This window comes from Brachyhypopomus gauderio, chromosome 3 (genome assembly GCF_052324685.1).
Source record: "Brachyhypopomus gauderio isolate BG-103 chromosome 3, BGAUD_0.2, whole genome shotgun sequence".
Classification (NCBI taxonomy): Eukaryota; Metazoa; Chordata; class Actinopteri; order Gymnotiformes; family Hypopomidae; genus Brachyhypopomus; species Brachyhypopomus gauderio.
The window spans coordinates 33760971-33786654 of NC_135213.1; the positions used below are offsets into that span (position 1 = coordinate 33760971).

Genomic DNA, 25684 nt, shown 5'->3' on the forward strand with positions numbered 1-25684 from the left:
GCTTTCTGTGACATCCATATGCACACAGCCCCAAGCACTGTGTACAAGTAATTTGCCCATGTTACCAGAATTCGACTCACAGTGGACCGACTGATGTTAAATCTGTGGGCCAGGTCCCTCTGTTTCAGTCCCAGGGAGAGGTAGTTCACAAATAACTACCTAATAACTACAGGGATTGTGTCTGAAAAATGATCAATATGTTTGATGCATAAATCATATCTCTGTGAGCAAAATCATTTAGAAATTACATTAGTTCATGTAGTTTATTAGACTTACTGCAGGACAAAGAATGATGTCTTTATTCTTCTTGGATGCTGCTCTTGCTCTGGTGATACGCAACATTTTGCCCATTGATGGTTCTATAAGGCTCCAAAATGCCATTCGATGGTTGTATGTTGCAAACCTGTGTTGTAGAAAAAAAAACACTGGCTTAGATCATCTTCAAACCAGCTTCTGGAAAAGGTTATTCTTAATTATAACCTCTGCATCAATATCTTGGTTGAGTACGGTAGCTATGCATACATCATGTTTAACAGACCTTGTATAGAAGCGTCTTGGTCAGAAGATACAAATATCCTCAAACAGAACCGCTGTCTTACCGATAAATCTTCTACTTGAGACCATAACCTCTCTACCTCTCATGCAGCTCATCAGTCTGCTGGAGTGCCAGACCAAGGTCCGCGGGATCGTGGACAGCGCAATAGTCATGTTCAAACAGGTGATTCTCGTCCACTGGCTCCTCTTCACCCAGAGGTTCATCAGATGGACGTTCTCTCCTTTGCCAAACGCTTGGTCTCGATACTGGAACACTGTAGTTGTTCCATTGAAATAAAACTGGAACAGCTCCCTTGTGAAGTCTCCAATGTCCGTTAGTTTTCGATGGTTCAATTAGATCCTCTTGAAGGAAATGTCGACTGCACACCCTTGTATGGTTGGTAATAGCAAAACTGTCCCGTCGAACGTTTACAATCCATGTTTTACGTAAATCTCGATCCACCGGAAAAGTATGAAAGCTAAGCACAGTATTGTACTTGGCGGAAGCCAGAGGTGGCCATTCCAGGCTCAGAAAGTAAAAGTCCTCACCAAGATTTTGCTCAGGCTTCCTGGATTGTGTTGATTCCACTAATTTTACCTGGCATGCACTAATTACAAAATCCAGCAAGCTTGAGTAAAATCCTGGGAAGGAGTTTTACTTTCTGAACCTGGAATGACCACCTCGTGCAGAAGCCTCACACAGGGGTACACAGCAATGTTCTGCTGTAGAGTCAATACATCGCTGCTTTTTAAACGGTCTAAAGCTCATGTTCAGTAGGAGAATTGTGGGCTAATAGGTAACACAACTGCGAAAGAAAAAATGAACAAAAAAATGGTCAAATGTGTTTACAAATAGAAACCGCACTCACCGCCGAACAAGTTATTTGCTGTAAACTGTAAACGCCGCACCGGAAGTAACCAAACTGGCTTGTTATTAGGAGGAAATATGTAGGGACTACTTAGTGCATAGAGTCTATTAACTGGTGAGTACTAAACCAGGTCATTGAAGTGCCTAGCACCTAAATGGAAACATGAAGGCAACATTTATGACCCTCCATCTTCAGCTGCGGAGACGGACTCTGTAGGATTGTGAAACTAAAGAAAACACATCAGCAGTGTGAAAACGTGGAAGCTACACAAAAAACAACCTTCCAGCATATGTCAACATGCGTAGTTGGGGCATGAAAAAGAGGGTCCAGTGAAGCATAAAGAAGAGGAAATGCACAAGCTAAAAACCAAGAAATCTAGAAAACCCAAATTCTAGAAGTCTAGAAAGATCTGTATGGTTTGCTCGTTTTTATTTGATTTTGTGAATCACATTAAAAATTCATACATTTCATTTTGATAGAATGTATGGGATAGGTGACATCAATTTCAACAATTTCAAAATCTGATCTTTGTAATAGACGTGGGTAATATATTTTGATTTGTTGTAATAATAAATAAAGCCAACAAAGTTCTTTCATAACACAATGACCACAATCCTATCTTCAATCATTTGCCCCTAACACTTTCACACAATATTTTCACCATTGCCTTTCCTTATTGGCATCATTGTGACCAACAAAGGTTAATGTTTAATTTTGTCTCTAGGGGTAACATACCCATTTTTTTATTTTGTGCAATAAATCATAAATCCACCCATTTAAGTAAAAGCTTCATTCTGATATGTCCTCCCTTTCTTATGTCTGTTCTGCTGGGTACAGCTGAATTATGGCAAACTGCTCAAGAAGGCTGTGGGATTACAGAAGTTATCTGGTTATATATCTCACACCTCTGTTGATCCTGCCTGTACCGCTCATTATCAATACCCTGGTAAGAATATGTGTTTGTTCTTGATATAAATCAGGACCAGGGGAGTGTATGTGGAATAAGAAGTGTGCAAATGGTGATATGGGTTTATTGAGGGGGGATTGCGTGTGTTAATGTCCCTTTGGTTGAGGGCAGTCTGGACTACCTTCTGAAGCTGAAGTTGGACTGTTGGGCGGGACTGTTGTCTCTAAGTGGGCACCAAGAAATGTTTAGTAAACAAGTGTTTTTAATAAAGTAGGTGATGAGTTGTGTATATATGTGTTCATTCATTATGTGTTCATTTTCAAAATGGTGGCCTTTTAAATATATTAAGTTTCAATAAAGCCTAGATCCAGTTAAAGTCGTCTGCTTCCTGAATCTGTCTGAATGTATGATTATGGAAAACATTTTCAGTGTCTTTATGCATAAAAGCATTTTTTTATTATTTATTGTCTCTTTGAAGCTGTGAAATTCCACTTCAGGCCTGATTCACCAACATAATGATTCTGATACACTTCTAATTCATTTAAGAAACAGACTTTGTTCGTATAGCTTAGGACACAACAGTCTGATTACTTTGTTGTTACAGCTTAGGAGACAAGAGTCTGATTACCGTATTCTTGCAGCTTAAGACACAAGAGTCTAATGCTTACATAAATTACACTGCTATTCAGCAAAATGACCTCAAATGCATGCACAGAAAATAAACATTTGCTCTAAGTGGGACACTGTGAAGCCAGCAAAGTACCAACAGCTTTGATTATAAACACAATACTAACCATAGAAAATATTTTATTGTTCATGTGCATTGATGTCTGTCATGTTCAGTCTGCTGAACCTGTGAACTTGTACTGCAGGAGGCTAAATGTGGTTTTGTGGTCATCCTGATGGCGGTGTACTGGTGTACGGAGTGTGTGCCGTTCGCTGTGACCGCCCTCCTTCCCGTCATCTTCTTCCCCATGATGGGAATCATGAAGTCCGAGCAGGTGGCGCCCTGTGGGCCTCTCACACACAAACACACACCCCACCCGAGTTCGCCTGACTAACCCAGCGGCTCCGCTTGGTCTGCAGGTCTGTCCCCTGTACATCAGCGATCCTACCATGTTGGCCGTTGGTGGGCTGTTCGTGGCTATAGCTGTGGAGTACTGGAACCTCCACAAACGCCTCACTATGGGCATACTCCTTCTGGTGGGGGTGAGGCCCGCACTGTAAGAGTCTTTCCCCCACTGATTGGCCACAGCTGCTGAATGGGAGGTGCCTAAATGACCCCACCCCCTCTCTTCTTCTCCTTCTCTTTCCCGCAGACTCATGGCGGGGTTCATGAGCATCACGGCCTTCCTCTCCATGTTCATCTCCAGCATCGCGAGCGTGGCTATGATGCTGCCCATCATCCACGATGTGCTGGAGAGCTGTAGAAGGGCTGAGGATGCAGCCCAGGTGCAGGAGGAGCAGCAGAATGCAGGTGCGCAGGCCTTACGCTAAGTTAGTTTGATACCTGCAAAATCAGTTAATGGGACATTTCCCTTTAAGGGCTTTAAAAGGACGTTTAAAGTCCGACGGTATCCAGAGACACGGCCGTCCACCTTTCCGACAATAAAACGTGCCATTCGTTGAACTGCGAGGGTCCCATCTCTTCTGCCCACAGAGCTCGTGCTGAGCCCTGAGGAAGTCTTTAGATCTGAGCAGAGGAAGCTGAGAAACCAACAGAAGCACCAGAACCTCACCAAAGGAATGAGTCTGAGCGTGTGCTACGCTGCCAACATCGGAGGCACTGCCACCCTCACTGGCGCCACCCCCAACCTTCTTCTCAAAAGCCAGATCGACAAGTAATATCCGCGTTACCCCACTCTTAGATGTATCTGTCACAACCAACCCTGCAATGGTATATGAATCTATCAATGGTATATGAATAACATGTGCCACTAGCGAAAATATATAATTTCAGGTCCTGCAATGGCTGAAGAACCGTGTCCCATGCTGCACCTAATGGAACACCATTTGCGTTTGTGCTCAGGCTGTTTCCTGCGAATGGGGATGTGATCAACTACACCAGCTGGTTGAAGTTCTCCTTCTTCAACATGGTGCTCATGTTGGCTACCTCTTACTTATGGCTACACTTCATGTACTTTGGGCTCAAGTAAGTAGAAGGATGAGCTTATCTATCTGGCCACCTGATCTTTGTTCAGTGAAGCAAAATGTTCAATGGAGTATGATGAGCAATAGAAATAAAGGTTTCTTTTTATGTTGATCTTATTAAACTGACACCATACTAACATCAAGATATTACACGCTGTGTCATTTTGCTGAAATGCTTCAGTTAAACCTTTTGTGTGGTGGAGATTCCATAAGGTAATTATGTGTACCTCTGCTACCCTAGTGGTGCAGCTCACAGTGCTGCTGCAAACCATGGATCAAATGAATACATGCTGAACATCTTCCTAAGTTCAGAAATGCGGCATTTCTTACATTTCCAAGCACTTATTTTGCAGACACGTTTCACGTGTGAATATTTTGTCTCATCGTTCTCCAGTGTCAAGAAATCCTTTGGCAGTAGAGCAGCCAGCAACACTGCCCATGAGGTGCGACAGCTGATGCGGAGAAAATACAGGAAGCTAGGCGGCTTCGGCTTTGCCGAGGGCTGCGTGACGTTTCTCTTCATTTTGCTTGTGGTGCTCTGGTTCACCCGTGACCCAGAATTCATGCCTGGCTGGGCTCCACTGCTCTTCAACCAGGAACGAAAGTGAACACCATCACCTTCCATCACTTCTCACACCGTGCATGCTCCCTCAGCTCCAGCGGAAATAAGCAATTCATCATGTCTAACCACGGCCACAATTTACTAGATCTCTTGCTGGGCTGCAAACGTCAAAACAATTTAAATAGGATTTATACTTGGGGGATGTGGAATTTTGAAGACATTGGGACTCCTTTGGTAGCTACATTTGGCAGAGGTTAGCAATCACAGCATGCCTAGCTTTCAACAGCTTTATGTATATATTTATATACATGTTTTCAAATGAAACTCTGAAGCTCCACTTTATGTCATTCTACTACAGCACTTTGGAAACAAAGTCAAGGCAAGATAAAATCTCCATAAACATGATAATAAGTAACTCCTGCTTTGTGTATGTCATGGTGGATTAACCAAAGCATGAAGCAGTTACTGTGTACCGAGGAACAACATGTCATAACATTTTTTATTGTAGACTTTGAAATGTCTTTAAATACTATAATATTCAACCTTCCAAATCCCAGATATTCACAATACAGATAGTGTTTGAACTGCTCCTCCACATTTCCCTATGTTTCCATATCATCGTACCCATGTTCAAATGTTATTGGTTATAATTTGTTGTGTTTCAGGTTTGTAACCGATGGCACCGTCTCCATTCTCGTCTCCATCATGTTCTTTGTCATCCCCTCCAAGCTTCCTCGTGTCTTCTGCTGCCATTCTGGTTCTTTTAATTTAACTGGTATGTCTTGATTGTACGTCACCTCCATTTATTTGGTGACGTGTCCAGTCACACAGATTAAGAAATAAGTACCTATCACCAAACTCAAATGTCTATTTTCAAAATAGTATTGTACTTTATCGTGTTCCCCATATAGTACATTTTTAGTTCAGCCAAACATTTTGGTCAGGTCCACATTTAAGTAGGCTTTAGGCCTACTTTCTTTCATTGTTTATTATTGATAACTTGGTAGCTAGGTTGATTGTTTATTTACTAATAAACTGTAGAGGTGTCAATTCCAGGTTCATAGATTAAAAGTCCTCACCAGGATTTTGCTCAGGCTTCCTGGATTGTGTTGATTCTACTAATTTTACCTGGATTGCTAATTAGAAAATCTAGCAAGCTTGAGCAAAATCCTGGTGAGGACTTTTAATCTATGAACCTGGAAATGACACCACTAATAAACTGCCCAGAAGCAAGTCTCAGACAAACCAAGTCAGCCAAACCAAAAACATACAGCCCTCTCATTCAGATATGACCCTTTCACCTGGAAGTGTTTCCTCTTCTATTGCCAGGCAGGGCTACAGTGAACGCTGCTCCCAAGGCTCTGCTGACCTGGAGTGTTGTGCAGGAGAAGACACCCTGGAACATCATGCTGCTGTTAGGGGGCGCCATCGCGCTGGCCAGGGGAATTGATGTACACTTACCCCACCACAGCCCCGACCCCTTAAGACCAACTTCAACTTCCCTACAGTCACACACAGACACAGTGCAGCTTCTCAACGACAGGAAGAACCAGAATCAAAAAGCGCCTATTAACCCCCTGTTAAAAAGCACATTTGTCACAACAATACATGTTTTTATGATTTAAAAGATCAAACCTGCTAAAAAAATGAAACAATACAAGAAGTTCCAAGAAAAGCATCTGTGTGTTTACATCTAATGAACGTATACAGCAGAATCATCAAAGGACAAAAATTCCATTCTGTTCTGTTTGAGCCTGTGGTGTTTGTGCGTAGATGTCCGGATTGTCCGGGGTGATAACGGGAGTGCTGGAGCCTCTGCAGAACATGAACCCAGTGGCACTCTCATTCACGCTCTGTATAGTGATGGCCATGCTCACTGAGGTCTGCAGCAACACCATGATCAGCACCATTCTGCTGCCTATTCTGGCCTCCATGGTGAGACTCACACACACACACACACACACACACACACACACACACACACACACACACACACACACACACACACACACACACACACACACACACACATTTCAACACACAGTGCAAAAGAAAAGCCCTTTTTTTAAATCAGGTTTCAGCACATATGTTTATCCTGTCTATCACTGCATGGCTAGGCCACCACTATTGGGCTCCACCCACTTTACCTCATGGTCCCGCCCACCATCTGCACCTCCCTCGCCTTCATGCTCCCAGTGGCCTCGCCCACCAATGCCATCACATTCACTTATGCCAACCTGAAGATCATGGACATGGTGAGGCTACAAATATTTTAAGTCTCGAGTCTTCCATTCAAAAATATGATTCAAGACATAAACCTTTACGTCACTTTATTCCCAGGTCAAGCCCGGATTGGTGCTAAACGTGCTTGGGATCCTGTGCGTCAACCTTGCCATCCACACTTGGGGAGCAGCGATGTTCCAGCTGGATGAGTTCCCGGTGTGGGCCAACGTCAGCGGGTCCCCCACAGCCTCTCCAAGCCCCACGCTGCCTCCAGAAGTTTTTCTCTGAGCAAGGAACAACAAGAGGAGTGAAAAGACTTGGAAGTAAACATGGAATGGATTTGGGATTCAAGAGGCACAAATTACATGTCCCATGCTGCTGGCCTTGGCACTGAATGATTTTGTACTTTTATATGACAAGGGGGATATAATATTTAAGGTAATATGTTCAGTGCTTACCACCCACCACATAAGGCTATTTCAATTGCCTATTACATACAGTATTTTGTCCTCAGCGGGTGACAATAAATAGCAAATCACATAAAACTGTATAGGCTACAGTGCACAAATGCTAATGTAATAATTCAACACCTGCATTTTCTGATGTAAACACAAGACATGCTACGGTACATAATTACTTAACTAAAGCTGCTAGAGACATCTGGCTCGTATTCTGGATTTCAGTGTTGTACGAGGTGAACACCTGAGGTTTGCCACAGACGTGCACAGAGCTGGAGTGGCTAATCGGGAGATTCGGGGGGATTCCCGATGGGCCGGCTCATGTCAATTTCTAGTTTGGGCCGATTGGGAGGGGAAAATAATTTTGGGCCGGATTTGGACATGAAACTCCCGGGCTGAAAAAGGGGCCCACTCCGGGCCTGGACGTGCATGACCCGAGGTATCTGTTGCATTCACGACGAATCTAAACTCTCTATCAACGATTGATAAAAAATCACAAAAAAAACACACACACAAATTTTCTCTGAATGTCGACATATCGATTCACATGGTCTTAATGAATAATTGTGCATTTGGAGTTTTGTCCATATTTGCATCAACATTCTTATGCGAGCAGGTTTACTCAAGCTTGAACTACATAAAATCATTTTAACGAGCGCTTCGCTGCAGTGTTTTCTGGAACTGCAGTTATCTAATCATAACTAGTTAATTAGCGATATATAACATTTGTTTGAGAATTTGAAGACAACCTCCACGGCAGAATAACATATGCATTAACTTTAGGCCAGTGGTTGTCACTGTTGACCCCATTTTGATTGTTTACCTCCGCACGAGCCTCTGCACGCGCGTGCCTCGTGAAGCGTTGTTCTTCTGCGCATGCGGGTCAATTGAGGAACCTGATCCCGTTGACACTCATTTCGAAAGTAGGTTACAGAATTATAAATCCTGGAAAACAAGATGCAAACTCGTCGGAAATCCGGTTAATTTACTACAAATGTATTTGACCTCATTCCCTCATCATGCTTTCTGACGTGAACTTCAGCATTTCTGGTTTATAATAAAGGGACATACTGACTTTTTACAGTAACATATAAATGTCACAATTGATTTAATTAATTGTTGTTTGCCAGCAAGAATAAAAGAATAGCCCAAGTGGTTCAGCAGCAAAATCACCATTTTAAATATTCCTGATGTCTGTGGATGCCCCCGTGAATCGCAGTGTCAGCCCTCATGAAATGCTTGGTTCGTTTTACAGAATGACTATAATGCGGGACGATAAATCCGTGCAACCTTGAATAAAATAGTACAGCCCATTTCATTTTTGTGCCTACCGTCATCATTGTAACAATTTTGCATACAAGAGGTTTAAAGCAGACGCTTTGCCAAGTCTGACGTTTGTAAATAATGTATGGAGCCTCCCGGAGGTAAAAGTGTGGGATCGCGCAGCCACACGGAAGTTGAGAGCTGCTATGAGCGTGTGTTGTGTTCCACACACTGACACACACCGCTGCATGTGTGTGCCAGACACCAGACCAGCACGGACTCCCACCATGAAGTTACACATGTTCCTGGCGGTGATCTGGGGGGCGGTTTGCGCCGCGAACGTCTCTCCCCCAGTGGTGAAGATCAGCCTTGACGACCCCGCCGAGAAGCGATGGGAACCGCTTATTCATGTCTTCGATAAGGATTTCTTGCGGAGAGCAGCAGCAGAAGTGATCGAGTAAGTACGCAGGAACCGGGACGGTTAATTACTCAATGCAGCTTGTAGCTGTTTCAATATGCAGCTCATTGTAGCGGTATTTTTTTGTCTTCATAAAGTTCCATTGTTCCAAAATGGGTGCACGACGCCCTCAAGCCTGTGGTGCGGGCCCTGGAGAAGTTTGTGCCCCAGCCTTACGCAGGCGAGATTACAGGCATGGCTTCGTATTATGAGTCTGACATCTCTGACGTCATTCTTCTCAACTTTGCCTACGAAGTTTCTGCGTATGTATTGCTTATTCACACTTTATACAGGCTCATACAGTCATCAGACATGGATGTTTATTTACTGCGTAATTGGCATTAACTAGACATTTTAAAAGGACGGTTAGATTTTAAAAAAGCATGAACATTCATGGTCACAGCTCAGTCTGTTCTAAAACGCATTGGGTTTTTATGGGAAAGTGTTTCATTTTCTGTGAAAGTGTAGATTCTGCACCAGTATTGTAGCTCAAGACACTAAGGGAAACATTTACCATGGCCGAAACCTGGACTACCCATATGATGTACTCAGAAATCTTACTATTGATATCCTGTTCATCAAAAACGGGAAGGTAAGAGAATGTGGTGACTGAAATGTTCATATTGGTATTATTACCTAATTTGATCTATTATCTAATTGATCTGATTTCATATCCTGTGTATCACACCGATTGGTTAGACATGATGTGGAGTTTCCCCTGTTTTGCTGCCTATCAAGCAAAAAAAATGGTGAAATATGGCATTTTGTTGGGCTGTCTTGTTCAGGTGGCATACAGGGGCACTTCTTTCGCTGGTTATGTTGGGTTGTGGACGGGGCAAAGTGCCAACAAGTTTACTGTGTCTGGGGATGAACGAGGTAGGCAGACAGAAGCTTTTCTTTAGATCAATGACAATTCACCAGTTGTCCAAGGAATTTCCCTTTAACTAGGAATGCATGTTGGCCAGAAATGTTCTCAACGTAGACATAATGGACGTGACAGGAGGGAAGTACAACCTTCTCCTGCAGTGTCCTCACCCACAGTCTTTGACATTTATGCATCTGACCACTGCATTTCGTCTTTTCAGATAAAGGTAAATGGTGGGAAAATTTAATTGCAGCATTCCTACGAAAGAGTTCTCCTGTTAGCTGGCTAGTGAGAGAGGTAAGAAACATGTGGTCAAATCAACAACACCAGAACTAAAAACAAATGCGGTAGACACTCTAAATCCATTTGGGTTATATATTCACTTAAAACTGCATCTGTGTTGACATAACCCTACAATTTCAAAATGAGTCCTTTTTCTACCGGTAATTTAACACTGGTGCTAGTGCTGCATTGCAGTGTTTAGCTATAGTAAAACCTCTCTGCATCCCTGTGTGTAAAGACTCTTGAGGAGGCCACAGACTTCCAGGATGCAGTGAAGAGGCTGGCTAAAGTGCCCATCATCACTGATGTGTACTACATTGTGGGTGGAGTCCATCCAGGGGAGGGCGTGGTCATTACCAGAGACAGGGGGGGTCCTGCAGACATCTGGCCTCTGGATCTGCTCAAAGGGGCGTAAGTGACCAGCTTATTGCAACACAATAATAGAGTTTCATCCACGCTGACCATGGATGAGCATTTTGTCATGTCAGTTTACCATACATGCCTTTTCCCTTTTATTTAAAACCACGTTTCACTGCAGCTGGTACAGAGTTGAAACAAACTACGACCACTGGTTGCCCGCACCAAAACAAGATGACAGACGGTGTGTGCTCTACTCAGTCTAGCTTCAACTAAACAATTCACAACCATATTGTGTAAATAAATGAATGATCATTGTATGTGCGGTATTCACTGTGCAGTTGTCCTGCCTCTACATAGTGTTTACACTTTCTGTGCTTGTGTAGGGACGTGGCTAAGAAAGCACTGAACTCTACAGGCCAGAATAACATCAACATGTACTCACTTTATCAGGTAAACAGCTGAATCCTTTTTCGTCTTGTTTGGATATTATCATGGGGTTTGGTTTAATTCAGATGATGTTTTCTGCATTCAAGAGTAACCATGTCTTGAAAAATAAAGTAGTTTTAAAGTGTCCGAAGAGGCATTGTAGCATTGTATTGCACACAAAGAGTCCATTGTGGAAAGACCAAACAGACTGATGAATAGCTGTTAGTTTTACTGTAGTTTTTGCTTCTTCAAGGCAGATGTGATCGTAGGAGCCCGAATCCCACAGCCTTCCTGATTTCTGCATCTTTACCATATAACTCTCTGAAAAGCTCTGATAGCACTAGGAAGCGACCTAATTTGTAGCTGGAACTTTATTGTTTGTTGGTCTTTTTTGAACAGGTTTTCTAGCCTGTTACACTTCAGACAGATCAGTGGCTTAATTTGCTAAATGAGACTTGGTCTCTTTCTACAGGTTTTATCAGTGATTCCAGTGTGCAACAGGTAAGCATTGTGTTATTGCTAGTCTGCAGTCAAACGCTAAACAGCCTGTCACATGGTCTTTTGTTGTGCAGTGAGCCAGATTTTGCAAACCAGATGTCCAAACTTCCTTTATGAGCTCATAATGCATTAAAATAAAAGATGAACTGATGACACTTATAACTGCATTAATGAGGAACCTAACAGCGGGAACTTTATAACTTGTGCAAGAACTCCATGTCTTGTTGGATCATGGGACCAAACGCACACAGCATCTCCTTTGACGTCATCTTCAAACGTCTTACCACAAAGTGCTTACCACAAAGCAGAAGGCTGGGTTCAATCATGACCTGTAAACAGACATCTCCCCTCATTAGCATAAGCAGCAGGTGTTTAAGAAATGTTCTTGTTCAAATGAGCTTGTAAGCAATTGCAAGTGTAGTATCTTTATTGCTGTGGGCTAATATATCAGCTGATTCAGTTGATGTAATTTGCTCAATGTGCATGTCCACTGCATCTAGCTCACATAAATATACCTCCTCTACTGCCCAAGATTCATTTTGTCGACTTCAGAGTCATAAACCATGAGAATGTCTTGTCTAACTTCAGTGTCTCCTGGTTCATAGTATCACCATCTACACAACAGTAATGACTGCAGCAATGCCAGATGCGTACAGAACCTTGATCAGGAAGGTGAGAACATCCACATTAACATTCAGTTAATTATGCTGAATTTCATGATTGGTTAGCCTTAATGCGGATCAAGAGAATCTTAATGTGCTATTGTAAATAATACAGACACACACAGTTTACAATCAGTGCAGACACACCCCATTAAAGACTCAACGGTGTGTTTAATTTTGCGTGGCAAAATTACTAACTGTGATTCAACAGTTGCCATGGTATTTTGCCACATGGTGTTGTGTTATTGTTAAGTTGACCTAGCTCTCAACGTGATGTTGGGGCTTGGGGCTCCACGACTGCCTCCAGACTCCAGACTGACTCAAGACTGCCTCCAGACTGTGTCCAGACTGTCTCCAGACTCCAGACTGACTCAAGACTGCCTCCAGACTGTGGACTGTAACTGGACTGTCTGTCCAGACTGCCTCCAGACTCCAGACTGACTCAAGACTGCCTCCAGACTCCAGACTGCCTCCAGACACCAGACTGACTTAAGACTGCCTCCAAACTGTGTACAGACTGTCTCCAGACTCCAGACTGTCTCCAGATTCCAGACTGTCTCCTAACTACCTCCAGACTGTGTCCAGACTATCTCCAGACTCCAGACTGACTCAAGACTGCCTCCAGACTTCAGAAGCTGCATATTAATTTACAAGGAGCACATTGGTTTTCAGTGCTGGATCACCATTTTGATCCCATTTTCCTGTCTGTTTGCAGACATGCACCAACTAGAAAAGTGGCGGATGGTTTCGACTGGAATGCTCACCACTCTTATCTCCCAATTCACAAGCAAACACCATGTTTCATTCCATTGGGGAAAACTGGAAGTAAGGACTGGGAGTGTCACAAGGACTGACTGGGTGAAGTGGTGGTCTTTAAAGTTGCTGTAAAGCCTATTGTGTTTCTTTTTAAACTCATTTATTAGCTACAAAACCGGTTTTAACTTTAACTTTAGTTTTAATGCATCCTTGTAACATGGTTTGGCCATAGGCCTATGTGATTAATGGTAGTGCCTTGCATTTTTAATTTATGTGTGAGAACCGCTACAACATTAATATAATCATATTTTTATGTTTTTGTTATATAATAAATAATGTAAACGTTTATTTCCTGTAGCTCAGTTTGGTGGAGAATGGTGTTAGCAAACATCAGGTCATGGGTTTGCTTTTCCGAACGCACATTTTAATATGAATATGAATTCACTTTGGACAAGAGTGTGTGGCAAATGCTGGATTGCATTATGTAGTTCACAAAATAATTTGTATTATATTTATGTAAAAACACACTGTGAAGATTGGTTAGATTTTTGTTGAGCCTTTATTGCTATTGTCATTCATAAAATAATGGAATTATTATGGTTAATGTGCTAAAATTTAAGCCTGTTGAGAAACAGAGAAAAATTGCTGAACATAACCTTGTAACAAAATAGGTGATATCAGCTGTGTTCACTGTGTCCTTTTTTATTAGTTCTATTTAATATTTTCTAAATTTTGTTCAAAGCAAGAAATCAGTGTATATGAACTTTATAGCAGGGCAATGTGAAGATTCATGCAGCATATTAAAATCTTATCTCTATTGACATGGTTTGACATGGTTTGACATGGTTTGTTTGACAACCTACATTATAGATCAGTAATTGTCAACCTCATGCAAAGGAATGCACTGAAGATATATGAAATGAAATAAAATGTGCCATATTTGTCAATTGTGATTTTTCACTGCAATTGAAATTTGTCCTCCACTTTTTACCCATGTGTGCAGTTAGAACACACACACACACACACTCACACTAGTGATTACTAGGGGGCTGTGGTGCCCATGTGCCCAGAACGGTGGGCAGCCCGGCACCCGGGGAGCAGTTGGGGTTAGGTGCCTTGCTCAGGGGCACCTCAGTCATGGCCTCAGGCGTGGGAATCCAGCCCACAACCCTCCGGTCACAGGACCAGTTCCCTATCACCAGTTCCCTACCACCAGACCATGACTGCATGTTCACACACTCTCACACACACACACACACACACACACACACACACACACACACACACACACACACACACACTTTGTGTGAAGTGCATATCAGTCTTTAAGAAAAAGGGTGCTTCTCCTGAAAAGGTTGTTAAATGAAACAAGAATTCAAAGAAGACTCTTTGTATAGAAATACAGTGGTGCAGTGTGTAGGCAAGACTTTGTGCATGCTATTAGAATGATCTCTCCACTAATGAGTTCTTCTGATAACTACTTGCCAGTATATAATTAAGCACGTATTTAGGATAACCTCTCAAAAACGACATAAAAGAACTGCTTTCCACCGAAGGTTCACAATAAACCTGTCCTACACACGAGAACAGTATCCTGTTTATTCAATAACAACAGATGGAATAAAGTACACCTACAAGGTGATTCTCTTCAGTAAATATATCTAATAAAGTGGGTAGTGAGTGTACAGTCCCATGTGTGTACTTAAGTGGCAAGTGTGCTTCAAGCATTCATGTTTTGGAAGTATTATTAGCTGTTCTGTGCTTACCATGAATGAATCACAGTCCATCTAGTGCCAAAGCCCATCTAGCTGCCCTTTAACAAAAAGCAATTTCCTATTTAAAGCTCCTTCTAGTCGCATCAAGCTATTAGCCTAATCCTTCTGGGCTTCGGTTACTTAAGTGAGCTGCCACAGATCGAAGAACTAGAGCTCACAGTCTAGCTCTGGAGACCTCTAATATGTTTAGAACAACAAGATTGTTGTTTTTTGGACCAGGGGTGCTGGTGGCTCTACATTGTCAGCTCTTAACGCCTTAAGTCAGCACGAGCTGTTCACGCAAGGAGGTATTGGCCTGTTTACGGATCAGTGGGGAACAGAAAGAATGAACCGATCCTTCAAATGGCACATTTGGGAAGTTAATATATTGCCTTCTAGGGGTTTGGCTGGGTGAGATGATACAATTTCTAGGTGAGTTCTCTCACAAAAATGTTTGTGTATTAATTATTTTACAGACAGTATGTACAGTATATTCTGTGTGTACTTCAAGAAATGTGTGTGACAGAAATATGTGTAGAACATTTAAATATTTGTGTGAAAAGTAAGATAAATACAAAACCAACATAGCTTAATGTTACCTTAATCTCATTACTTTAAACATATTTAATTGCATGTAACTTTTTGGAACCTGCCACCACCACCACTAACAATAATAATAAACATTGTACCATGAGATAGGCCAACATACGTTTTGCCAAAAATAACATATTGCTAAAATAATTTAAGATCCCATTAATCCCTTACTAATAGCTTATTATAAATCAGTAGAGCACAGTCTTTCAGGTTAAACAGAATCCCCCATGATTTCACTCTAATTAGCTATGTAGAGTTTGCTAAGGATCATAGCTGTCACATTGCCCCATCAAAGCAGACCTCTTTGGCAGGTCATAGTTCATGGAGGGACGTGTCCAAGCTGTGGTAGTGCAGGTGTTTGCTGGCCACGTCTTTCCTGTAAGGCACACTGAGACCAACCGGGTGGGTCTGAGCTGGGCTGAAGACCAGTGGACTAGCTCAGCATGTTGCCCTTGATCTGAACACTGAAGCATGGCATTTGCTTTGCCTTGTAGCCTTCAAAGTTATTTAGTGTCAGATGTAGCATATTTTCTTAAATAATGCTAATATTAATAATATCTATATACATTATTTCTATTATCTCTTGCACTGGTATAATTTTGGTTCTTTACCATTTTATTTTGGAGGTTCAGATGTTAACCTTCTTGTTGTTTTGTCTTGCGTGAGAAGTTATGGGCTGTGGTGTCTCAAAGGGAAGCACATTCCATAAACGATGTGACAAAGGTAATATCAGTGTAAACATCACGCCACACCACATCACACATTGCAATGTGCCCAATACAGTAGACATAATAGATATTACAGTAAGTACTACAATAGATACTGTACAAAAGACAGGAAACTGGTCATTCCAGTATGGGGATGGACATGTCAGGTCAGATCTTGGGTACCACATTCCTGTCCTCTAGTAGCATATCAGTCTTTATCTTCTGGCCTCTTAATCTGATACGCTACAAATCTATCAGGACAGACTTTGTTATGTAACCCACCGTGTCAGTATAAACCAGTGTAAACCACTTACTACAGTGTGATACACAATCATTTTGTGCGGCTTACCCATTCTCTAAGCCACATCTATGCTTTGCAGCTGATTAATTATTTTGAATTCTTTCTCCGTCTTCATGCTGACAACCGTAGCAGCCATAAGTAAGCAAACTGAATCACACTTTGCATTGATACGTTGTTTCTATTATTGGTAGTAAATATATCAGAGCACCAGTAGTGTGGCCCACATATCTCTAGACATGATGCGTTTCTCCTGGGCACAGCTACAGTCAGACCTGGAGAAAGTAGGACTTCGCTTGCTGTAGTGTCAGCTACCATCTGTGAGTCTGAGTCTGATTATCGGCTCATGTTGTATGATATGTGTTATAGGGTCGTGTTTTAGTGTAGTTAGATGTATGTCACACCTAGAAACGCTTGTGATTGTAAGACAGAGGTTCAGTCCTACCAGGGTCCGAGACAGCAGCTGTGGTTCCACTGTCTCTAGGCAACCTACCGAGCCATCGGAGCAGAATCGTACCACAGCTGCTGAGCATCATCCTTTTAGTCGGTTTAGTTGCTAAAAAATGCCATATGGCAGAAGCTATAAAAATTCATTGCCATGTCGCTGTGGGCTGTCTTGTGTTAAGACCATTAGATTGGAAGCAAACTAAGTCATAAAGATAAACGGACCATCTTTTTAGACGATTGTCACATGATGTGGTTGAACACACTCTCACTCACTGCCCAAAGCCTTCCGAGCTGCGGTTCTGATCCAGCGTTGGCACCAGCAGTATGTGGCCCGTGTGGAGACCAGGCGCAGATACGCCTGGAACATCTTCCAATCCATAGAATATGCTGGACAACAGGACCAAATCAAAGTAAAAACCAAACGGAATAAATACACGAGTAGTTTATAGGACATCCAAGTCCAGATTGTGGATTATGTGTATGGATTAATATATTTCGATTGTGTTTATATTATAATGAAGCTCAACAAATGAGATGTGACTGTAATTTACTGTTGCCGTTTGTCTTCTCTGTAGTTATATAATTTTCTTGGTTATCTGATGGACAACTTCACGCCCTGCAGCAGTGAAAGTGAGAACGAACCCTCCTGCAATTGTGCCTGTGTGCATATAGCAGCCCTGGGTTCTTCCTTCGGGGCTCTAAACCATCTTCTGCTACCTAGGAAATCTGGTCTGTCGCATCTTCAGAGAGCACGAGGTGTGTGGAGATGTGGAGTGGGAGCGCTATTTCAGTCACTCTGGTATTGAGGTGCCAGACGTCTACACGGGCCCGCGGCTGAGGTTCCCACTGGACGCAGTTCAAGCTGCAGCTCTTGTCGAGGCCTTCAGAAACAAGCAGGTAGGTGCTCCAACCATGGGAGCACACATCACCTGGAGATCTACATCTTATGACGATGAATCAAACACACGAGGAACTCGGTGATTAAGACATCACACAGCTGGTTCTTGGTTCACTGCACTCATTTAGAGGATGACTCACATTAACCTGGTGTCTGTTATTTTTGTTGTTGTTGTTTTGTGGAGAAGCAGCTCCACTCCCATTACGTTCTTCAGATTCTTCTTGAAACATGGAAGCTGCTCCGAAGTCTGCCAAACATCAACCGAATCTCTACCTGCCAAAGCAAGGAAGTCACAGTATGTGGTGAGAAGGTTTTCACCACTGTTCTCCACCACTGTTCTCCACCACTGTGACATGGTTTGATTTGTTACTGACCTTAAAGCTCTTAAAACATTTATTTTCAATTTAGGTGACTTACATGGACAGTTAGAGGACTTACTGCTAATATTTTACAAGGCAAGTATTTTGTCCTGGATCAAATACTAGGCTTTAATCAATAGGTTTTAGCCAGAATCTGAAATTGTGTGCTTAAATTAAATACATCTTCAATTTAGATTTAGTACTACTTTCTTTCTGACCTTTTTCTCAGAAATGTTTCAGAAATCTGAACCCAGCTATAAAAGTAAAACTTGTAAGAGTGTATTGGCATGACAGTACTAATACTTATGTGTGTTATGTGTGTTTATGATGTATTGCTTAATGTTGTAGGCTAAATCCTGTATAAATTGTTGTGAAAAACTACATCTCAGTAAGAGCATTTGGTTTGTTTATAAACATGAAATAGGTCCATGGCAGTGAGACTTAAAACAGTGACCATGTTATTGCTTGTAATTGTGTAGAATGGATTGCCATCCCTGGAAAAGCCCTATGTTTTCAATGGAGATTTTGTAGACCGAGGCAAGGACTCCATTGAGATTCTACTTATTTTATTTGCCTTTTTATTGGTATATCCTGGGGAAGTTCACTTGAATCGAGGAAATCATGAAGATCACATAATAAACATGAGGTATTTGTAAATTAGACTGGTAGAGCAGTAATATAAATAATAATCGTATAGCCATTAGGCATACAAAGTGCAACCTTTGAAATTATGCTATCCCTGTTATTTTTTAAAGGTATGGTTTCACCAAAGAAGTGCTGGGCAAATACAAGGTAGGCCTTTCTGTCAATCTTCCACGCTCTCACAGGAGCAGTTATGCTCATTATGCTCACTATATAACAGTTTATATGTACTGCCATCTGGTGGTAGCAAGAAGAACTGCAGGAACGGAGGGAGAGAATTATTTTCTGTGACGGTGGTGCTCGCCTTCCATTTATAATAGCACTGTATCCAGACCCCTGGATGTAGATACTTTTATCATTTTAATGTGTGGTTTAATTGGTCAGATACTGAATCTGGTAATCTAACCACTCTAGACATTAAAGATGAATTCATTCAGCTAAATTCTTGGATTTCTTTAGTGCTGCCTGTTGATTCTTTGTAATCCGTTTCACTCTAATACATTTTCTTCGTTGTTTCTCGTTCATGTCCAGATGCACGGTAAACGTATTCTGAAGCTTCTGCGGAAGATCTTCAGCTGGTTGCCTCTGGCAACAGTGATCGACCAGAAGGTGCTGATAGTCCATGGGGGGGTTTCGGACACCACTGACCTGGCCCTGTTGGCAAGGGTGGACAGGCACAGAGTGAGTCCAACCCCAACAAAGCACTCAGGTTCATGTTCTTGAAGCTCTTGAGGGAAATGAACACTTCAGACCCTTCCTGGCACGTGCAGAGTCAGTAATATGAACATTTATATTGAAAGATGCCATCCATTGTGGTATGAGGGCAGTTTTTAAATTCCATTTTAAACTAAGAACAAAACAAACCTAATGCTTTTGTTATGGCCAACCTAAGCTATACGTACTTGTGGTTCTATGGATCTTCTCTTTTTCTAGTACGTATCTGCACTGAGGCCTCCAAAGAGAAAGGGGGAGCAGTCTGTCCGGTCCTCGGTGGACTCGGCAATGGACGAGGATTTGAGCATCTTCATGAGCAGAAGACGGGCGTCCCGGACCCAGTCCAGGGCATTCCCGTGCCGCAGCGGTTTCCACAGCCGTTCTTCGCAGGACTTTGGGGCCTCTGCGGCCCTCAACCTGCAGCAGGGACCGGTGGTCCCGGGTGGGCGGGGTGGCTCATCCCTGCTGGGCTACAGCATGTCTTACACACACTTCCGCTTGCCCACAGCACCTGAATCAGACTCAGACTGCACCAAGGACAGCCACAATGTGAACGACGAGTGGAAACAAGTGGGCTGTGTTTTTACAGAACAACTATTCTTATGTTCAGATTGTTTGGGGGGGTTGTTTGTTTTTGTCACTGGTATTGTTTTGTTGTTGTTGTTTCGTACCAGTTTGTAATGCCATGTGTATATTGCTAACCACAAACGGCACTGTGTGTTGTGATCAGATATTGGACTTGTTGTGGAGTGACCCCATGGGTCAAGATGGCTGCATCCCAAATGACCTCCGTGGTGGAGGCTGTCACTGGGGCCCTGATGTGACTGAGGACTTTTTGAACAGACACAACCTGAATCTCATCATTCGCTCCCACGAGTGCAAGCAAGACGGATATGAGTTTTGCCACGACCGCAAGGTGAGGCATGAAAGAGTTGTGGGCAATAGTTCTGAAATACCGTTTTATCGACATGTTTACACAAAGAGGTAATTTCACTGATCTAAACACACCAAGACAGTCCTGCTATAACCTGCCTGCGTATTTAAAGCCTGGTGAGAACACATCTGATTATGATGGGACCTCTTGGTATTAACACAGTTCTGTTATCAATTGTTTACAGACTCCAGAATCTTTTAGTCGGTTTGCCAGATACGAGTAGGAATGTGTAATATTTACCTCCTGACATCCAGATCTGTATGACCATGTTCATTTATGTTCACATTGTTTGTTGTGGAATACTGTCCAGACCCGGTAATGTGAGTGAATGCGTTTGTGTGTGCAGGTCCTCACCATTTTTTCAGCCTCGAACTACTACGAGGTGGGTAGTAACAGAGGAGCGTTTGTGCGGCTGGGCCCAGACCTAGTGCCTTACGTCATCCAGTACCAGGCTAACTGCAGGACCCGTGAGATCAGCGCCAGTCAAAGGTAACTGATGCAGATTCCTTTTCTATGTTGCATCATTAGAAGCACAGACTAGTTTGACTTCTTTCCATGTTAGTAAGGTCAATACGGTGTTTCCATGTTAGTAAGGTCAATACGGTGTTTCCATGTTAGTAAGGTCAATACGGTGTTTCCATGTTAGTAAGGTCAATACGGTATTTCCCAGGCCTAAAAACCGATTTGTTTTTGTCAGTTTTGTTAGATTTTTGATAAATGTTAGTACTGCAGATGAGTGGGTCCTCATAGGTATATGAGAAAATATGTAAGTATAAAATATAGGAGCTTGTGTTTTTATTTGCTGTTCATGTAAACATGGAAAAAACTGGACCCCATTCCCCAAAGTCATTAAAGTGTTAAGATCATCTGAGAGAGAAATGAGAGACAGTCTTCGATATAAATATCACCTATTCAAAATTGCAACAGAAAATAAAATGGATTTTTCTGCTGATATGGTCAACACTGTCACATTGTGACAGATAAGATAAGACCTTATCGACGGTCTCGGGAGAATTAACTGGGAAACGTGGCCTCTATCTGGGATCTGTTTGGTGTTCCATAGTGCAGACTCAGCTCTTTGTAAACAGAAAGGTTTCCACACAGGACGTTCCGGTGAATTCCATCTGTTCTTCTTTAGCGTTGGGCGAACAGAACGCTCTGCTCTTAAGGTCCTGAGAGAGCAACTGTTTGTGCACAAATCAGACCTCATCAGTGCCTTCCAGGAATATGATAAGAAGAACACAGGTACAACACTCACAGACTCATTGACTGAAAAAGCAGATCACTCCAAAAGGCACTGAAGCCATGTTTGAGCAGTCAGGTCATGTGATCTGAAGCTGAATCATGTGACCTACTGAATCTGGCATGCATTCCTATGCTTTGATGTCTTTGACATATGTGTGGTGAAAGTTGTTCCACTAACCCCCTGAAGATGGACTGTTCAAGTAAAACAAATCTTTTTGTGTGTCTTGAACAGTTTATGCTTATCTTATTTGCCAGACCTTCTCAGACATTCTGCTGGCATATATCATATGTACTTCTCAGGTATATAGTACAGACCCTAAATAATTAAACAGAGATTGGTTGCATACACTACCATAATATCATCTGGATTCATTATAATTCTAGTGAAAACAGGTTTATAATCAGCTCGTTCTGAAGCTAAACTATAAAATTTAAACATTAAAGGCAACTGAGGTCTGTGTGAAATACGTTCCTATATGTGAAATACGTTCCTATATATGTGTTTATTTGTTTAAAATGGCAGTCTGTTAGGACTGACCCAATGACATTAATTCAATATGTTTGTTGTACTTTGGGTGGGCATTAGAATAAGGACGGGGGACGGATATAGTGATGGTGTTTATTTTGCTGAGGGAGTGTTTTAAGAATACTGATCTGGAGTCAGTCCAAATTTGATGATAGTGATTTAATTGCTGTCATTTATTGCAAAAGACATACTGTACAGAACATTTTTACTTTTTACTACATTGCCTAAAACAGGCAGGGTTGTGTAGTTTACACCATAAAGGTGCAAATCCAGTTTAGTCATTTTGCACTTTAACCTTAGTTAAATCAATTATACTGCAGCACAGAGATAAAGAACAAAGCAGTTGTATTGTCCAAACTGGTGTAGAGGTGTATAAAGTACAAGACTCTTACTTTGAAATTTTGATTGGTCTTGTCTTTGGCAGGACGTTCTCACCTGCATGCACCTGAACAGGATTCACAGATTCTCTTACACTCTAGTGTTTACATGGCATAAAAATCCAGGAACTCTAGGAAAGGCTGCATGCGTGTGAGATCCCGCCATAATCCAGCAGGGCTTGTTTCTTTGAGTGAGACCGGACAGTGACCTTTGGCCTTTCCCTCCCGCGGCGGTCTCAGGCCTCATCTCCCTGAGGGACTGGGGCGGTGCCGTGGGTCAGGTGCTGCTCCTGGACCTGCCCTGGAGACGACTCCGTTCCCAGCTCGCCCTCGTCACCAACGCTGAGGGCATGCTGGACTACCACACCTGGTTCCGCAGGCTCGCTGTCCCAGAGCCCGGCTGCAAGGTGGGACGACATCCCGCTGTCCAGCCGTCCCAGCGCTGGGGTTCCGCTGTCCTCGTCCCCTTAGCATTTAGCAAAACATGCTTTTCTTTTAAACTAATTGCCAAAGCCTTTTGTGTGCTGAATTAGTCGTGTAAAAATAAATATTCATTGGATTGGGACAGAATTTGAATCACTCGGATTAACACTGCTAAGCAGAAAGCATAATATAAACATAATTCCCAGCATTCACTGTCATTTTTCAAATGGGCAAAAAATATATACTGTCTAGGGATCTTTAGGGAAAAAGTCAAAACAGTATATTAATACAGGCTGTGATTTTAATTGCGTTTCCAGTACTGCAAGACCAAGCACCTTTGGGAGTGCCTAAGAATGAGTCAACACTGCCCCCCGATCATTATTTTTACACATGCAAGAACACAAAGTGAATTGTGTCTGGTTCATTTTGTTGTGTGCAGCACATTGAACAGACATTGCTGGAGACTCTTTACAGACATCGCTCCACTCTGGAGACCATCTTCAGAATAGTTGACACGGACAACTCAGGTATGTCTAGAGGTAGTGTGTCCTGCTCTGTTCTGGGAATAACACCCCCCCCCCCCCAACCTCACTCTTCAAACTGATACTAAGGCCACGTGCTTTAAGGGATTTCAGAACAAACAATTCCTTTGATTTTGTCTTTCTAAAGGCCTCATCTCCTTTGAGGACTTCCACCAGACGTGGAAACTGCTGAGCGCATTCTTGAAGACGGAGATCTCTGACGAAGCCATCCACCGCTTGGTGGTGAGCACTGACACAAACAAAGATGGCAGAATAGACATTGATGAGTTCATGGAATCTTTTCGGTTGGTGGATAAGAACAGGCTTGAGAATGGTCAAAGCTTCACACAAAGGTCAGAGGACCACGGTCTGAAAGAGGAAGAGCTGTCCTCAACAACTCCAGATTCTCACCTACCCATCACCTCTACAATGGGTGAACTACTTATTCCGCCACCGTAGGTTACTCTTGTCCCCAAACGTGTCAGCTATTTTCCCATAAAACTGGCAACTGAGGAATTATGTTGAGAGCTTCAGAGATTTCTTTTCCTATGGTGGTGTTAGGCACTGGAACACTAGATCATGAAAGAATCGGTGACTGAATGGTCCATATATGAAGGCTCCCCCGAAGGACAGTGCAACGTTCCCAGTGACATTGAAGTTAATGCATTATCCTTGTTATACAATATACCAAAAGGCCATATGCCATAATGTTACCACTCGTGAGTGCACTGTAACTGTGATCTTTTATTCCGTTTGTAGGAAAGTACGATTATCAGGTCACCTATGTGAAAACGAAGAGTACAGTCATCGTGACTCCCGTTCACTTATTTAACGTCCTGTAACATCTTTAAAACGAAGTTGTTCCATCCTTTTAAGAAGAGACCAGACTACTGCAAAAGCATATCATAGTCACCAAATCACACAAGCAAACAAAAAAAAAAAATAACTGTGTAATAATAACTGTGATAACTAAAACAAACTGTGAAATTATGTGTATGTAAAATTTTGATACAATAGTCTATCCATGCTCTCAAACATTTGTGTATTGCTTCTTTGCATATTTTAGACTCCTGTCAATGTCTGAACAATTGTGTAAGTCTAAAAGAATCACTGCTAAGCAATAGCTTGAATGCTTTTGATGTTTCAGATTCTTCAGTAGGGTTTGTTAGATCGAATGTGCATTAAAGATCTCATAATTAATAAATGCTCCGTGTAATCTAAAAGAAAGATGTATGTGAATATGAATCTTCTTTATCATTTATGAGAGGAGCAGCACTTTATGGCCTGCTGACAGAGCGTGACTGTTGTTTTGTAGACAGTAAACAATATAACGAGAATTAAGGCCATTTCATTCTCGTTCAAAACAACAACAACGAATATTGTTAGTAATAATTGTGCACAAATCTTCGGTTACGTGTACAAAACTATTTATTATTTTCAAATTATTATTTTGATTGGGAAATTTGGAAGGGCCTAAATCGCCGACTGTGTGCAACTGACTTGTAAGTAAGCAATTCCTTCTAGGTAAAATAAGAGACCTCATCTGTTTGCAGACTGCTTTCTAAGACTAGAAGAAATCACGTTATGAAGGTTTTTAGTAAAACATGTATGCCACTAACTAAAAACGGGGTTGCTGTCATATTTTACTGCCATGATAGCTGGCTTAGACAAATGTTAATTACAAGTTAGATTTCTGCCGTATTTGACCGCTCCTGGGTCATGTCAAAGGTATAAATGTTTTTCTTAATGAATTGGCACACGTAAACTGTAAGCTAGCATTGACGCGCCCTTGTCATTTGTCCAGTTTTGTATATGAAATCCACATTTTCCAGCTTAGACGCAAAAATCGGATAACGTGTCATAAGTACCAAACCCAACACCAGTGTTCTAATTTCCCTCAAGTCACTCAAATTTCCCTGATCACTCAAATAAATTACACTCAAGCTCCCGGTGGAAATGCCAGAGGTTCTCA

The 25684-nt window shown here is 42.1% G+C and overlaps 2 protein-coding genes, 1 long non-coding RNA gene and 1 pseudogene across 4 annotated transcripts; 3 read left to right on the forward strand and 1 right to left on the reverse strand.

Annotated features, from left to right (window-relative positions):
• The first annotated feature begins 2247 nt into the window (after window positions 1–2247).
• Window positions 2248–7973, forward strand: LOC143509263 (solute carrier family 13 member 2-like; annotated as a pseudogene).
• LOC143509266 (uncharacterized) lies at window positions 7395–9171 on the reverse strand. The gene is made up of 3 exons (XR_013129617.1): window positions 9036–9171; window positions 8528–8649; window positions 7395–7530 (listed from the first exon to the last, which is right to left on the reverse strand). It is a non-coding gene; the product is annotated as an uncharacterized LOC143509266 (long non-coding RNA).
• Window positions 9150–14239, forward strand: LOC143509264 (N-acylethanolamine-hydrolyzing acid amidase-like). Its single transcript, XM_076997813.1, has 11 exons — window positions 9150–9424; window positions 9523–9687; window positions 9893–10016; window positions 10210–10300; window positions 10510–10586; window positions 10810–10982; window positions 11110–11172; window positions 11315–11381; window positions 11830–11858; window positions 12461–12527; window positions 13233–14239. The coding sequence occupies exons 1-11, from the start codon at window positions 9174–9176 to the stop codon at window positions 13245–13247; spliced, it is 1122 nt and encodes a 373-aa protein (XP_076853928.1). The 5' UTR covers window positions 9150–9173; the 3' UTR covers window positions 13248–14239.
• A 2038-nt stretch (window positions 14240–16277) lies between these two features.
• Window positions 16278–25124, forward strand: ppef2a (protein phosphatase with EF-hand domain 2a). 2 transcript variants are annotated; one of them, XM_076997811.1, is made up of 16 exons: window positions 16278–16344; window positions 17356–17483; window positions 17649–17703; window positions 17795–17970; window positions 18159–18273; window positions 18380–18426; window positions 18810–18976; window positions 19086–19122; window positions 19504–19653; window positions 19906–20256; window positions 20417–20602; window positions 20967–21109; window positions 21759–21865; window positions 23009–23175; window positions 23631–23718; window positions 23861–25124. In XM_076997811.1, the coding sequence occupies exons 1-16, from the start codon at window positions 16293–16295 to the stop codon at window positions 24169–24171; spliced, it is 2280 nt and encodes a 759-aa protein (XP_076853926.1). In that variant the 5' UTR covers window positions 16278–16292; the 3' UTR covers window positions 24172–25124. The 2 variants fall into 2 exon arrangements, with proteins under 2 accessions (XP_076853926.1, XP_076853927.1); XM_076997812.1 differs by having other exon boundaries at window positions 18162–18273.
• Window positions 25125–25684: the final 560 nt, after the last annotated feature.

Bases quoted from the DNA above. Each gene is read 5' to 3' on its own strand.
- LOC143509264 (XM_076997813.1), top strand. From the start codon at position 9,174: ATGAGCGTGTGTTGTGTTCCACACACTGACACACACCGCTGCATGTGT. The intron at 10,301-10,509 runs GTAGGCAGACAG...TCGTCTTTTCAG, and splicing joins TGTGTCTGGGGATGAACGAG to ATAAAGGTAAATGGTGGGAA. The intron at 11,173-11,314 runs GTGTGTGCTCTA...GTGCTTGTGTAG, and splicing joins CCAAAACAAGATGACAGACG to GGACGTGGCTAAGAAAGCAC.
- ppef2a (XM_076997811.1), top strand. From the start codon at position 16,293: ATGGGCTGTGGTGTCTCAAAGGGAAGCACATTCCATAAACGATGTGAC. The intron at 17,704-17,794 runs GTGAGAACGAAC...TCTGCTACCTAG, and splicing joins CACGCCCTGCAGCAGTGAAA to GAAATCTGGTCTGTCGCATC. The intron at 20,603-20,966 runs GTGAGGCATGAA...TTGTGTGTGCAG, and splicing joins AGTTTTGCCACGACCGCAAG to GTCCTCACCATTTTTTCAGC.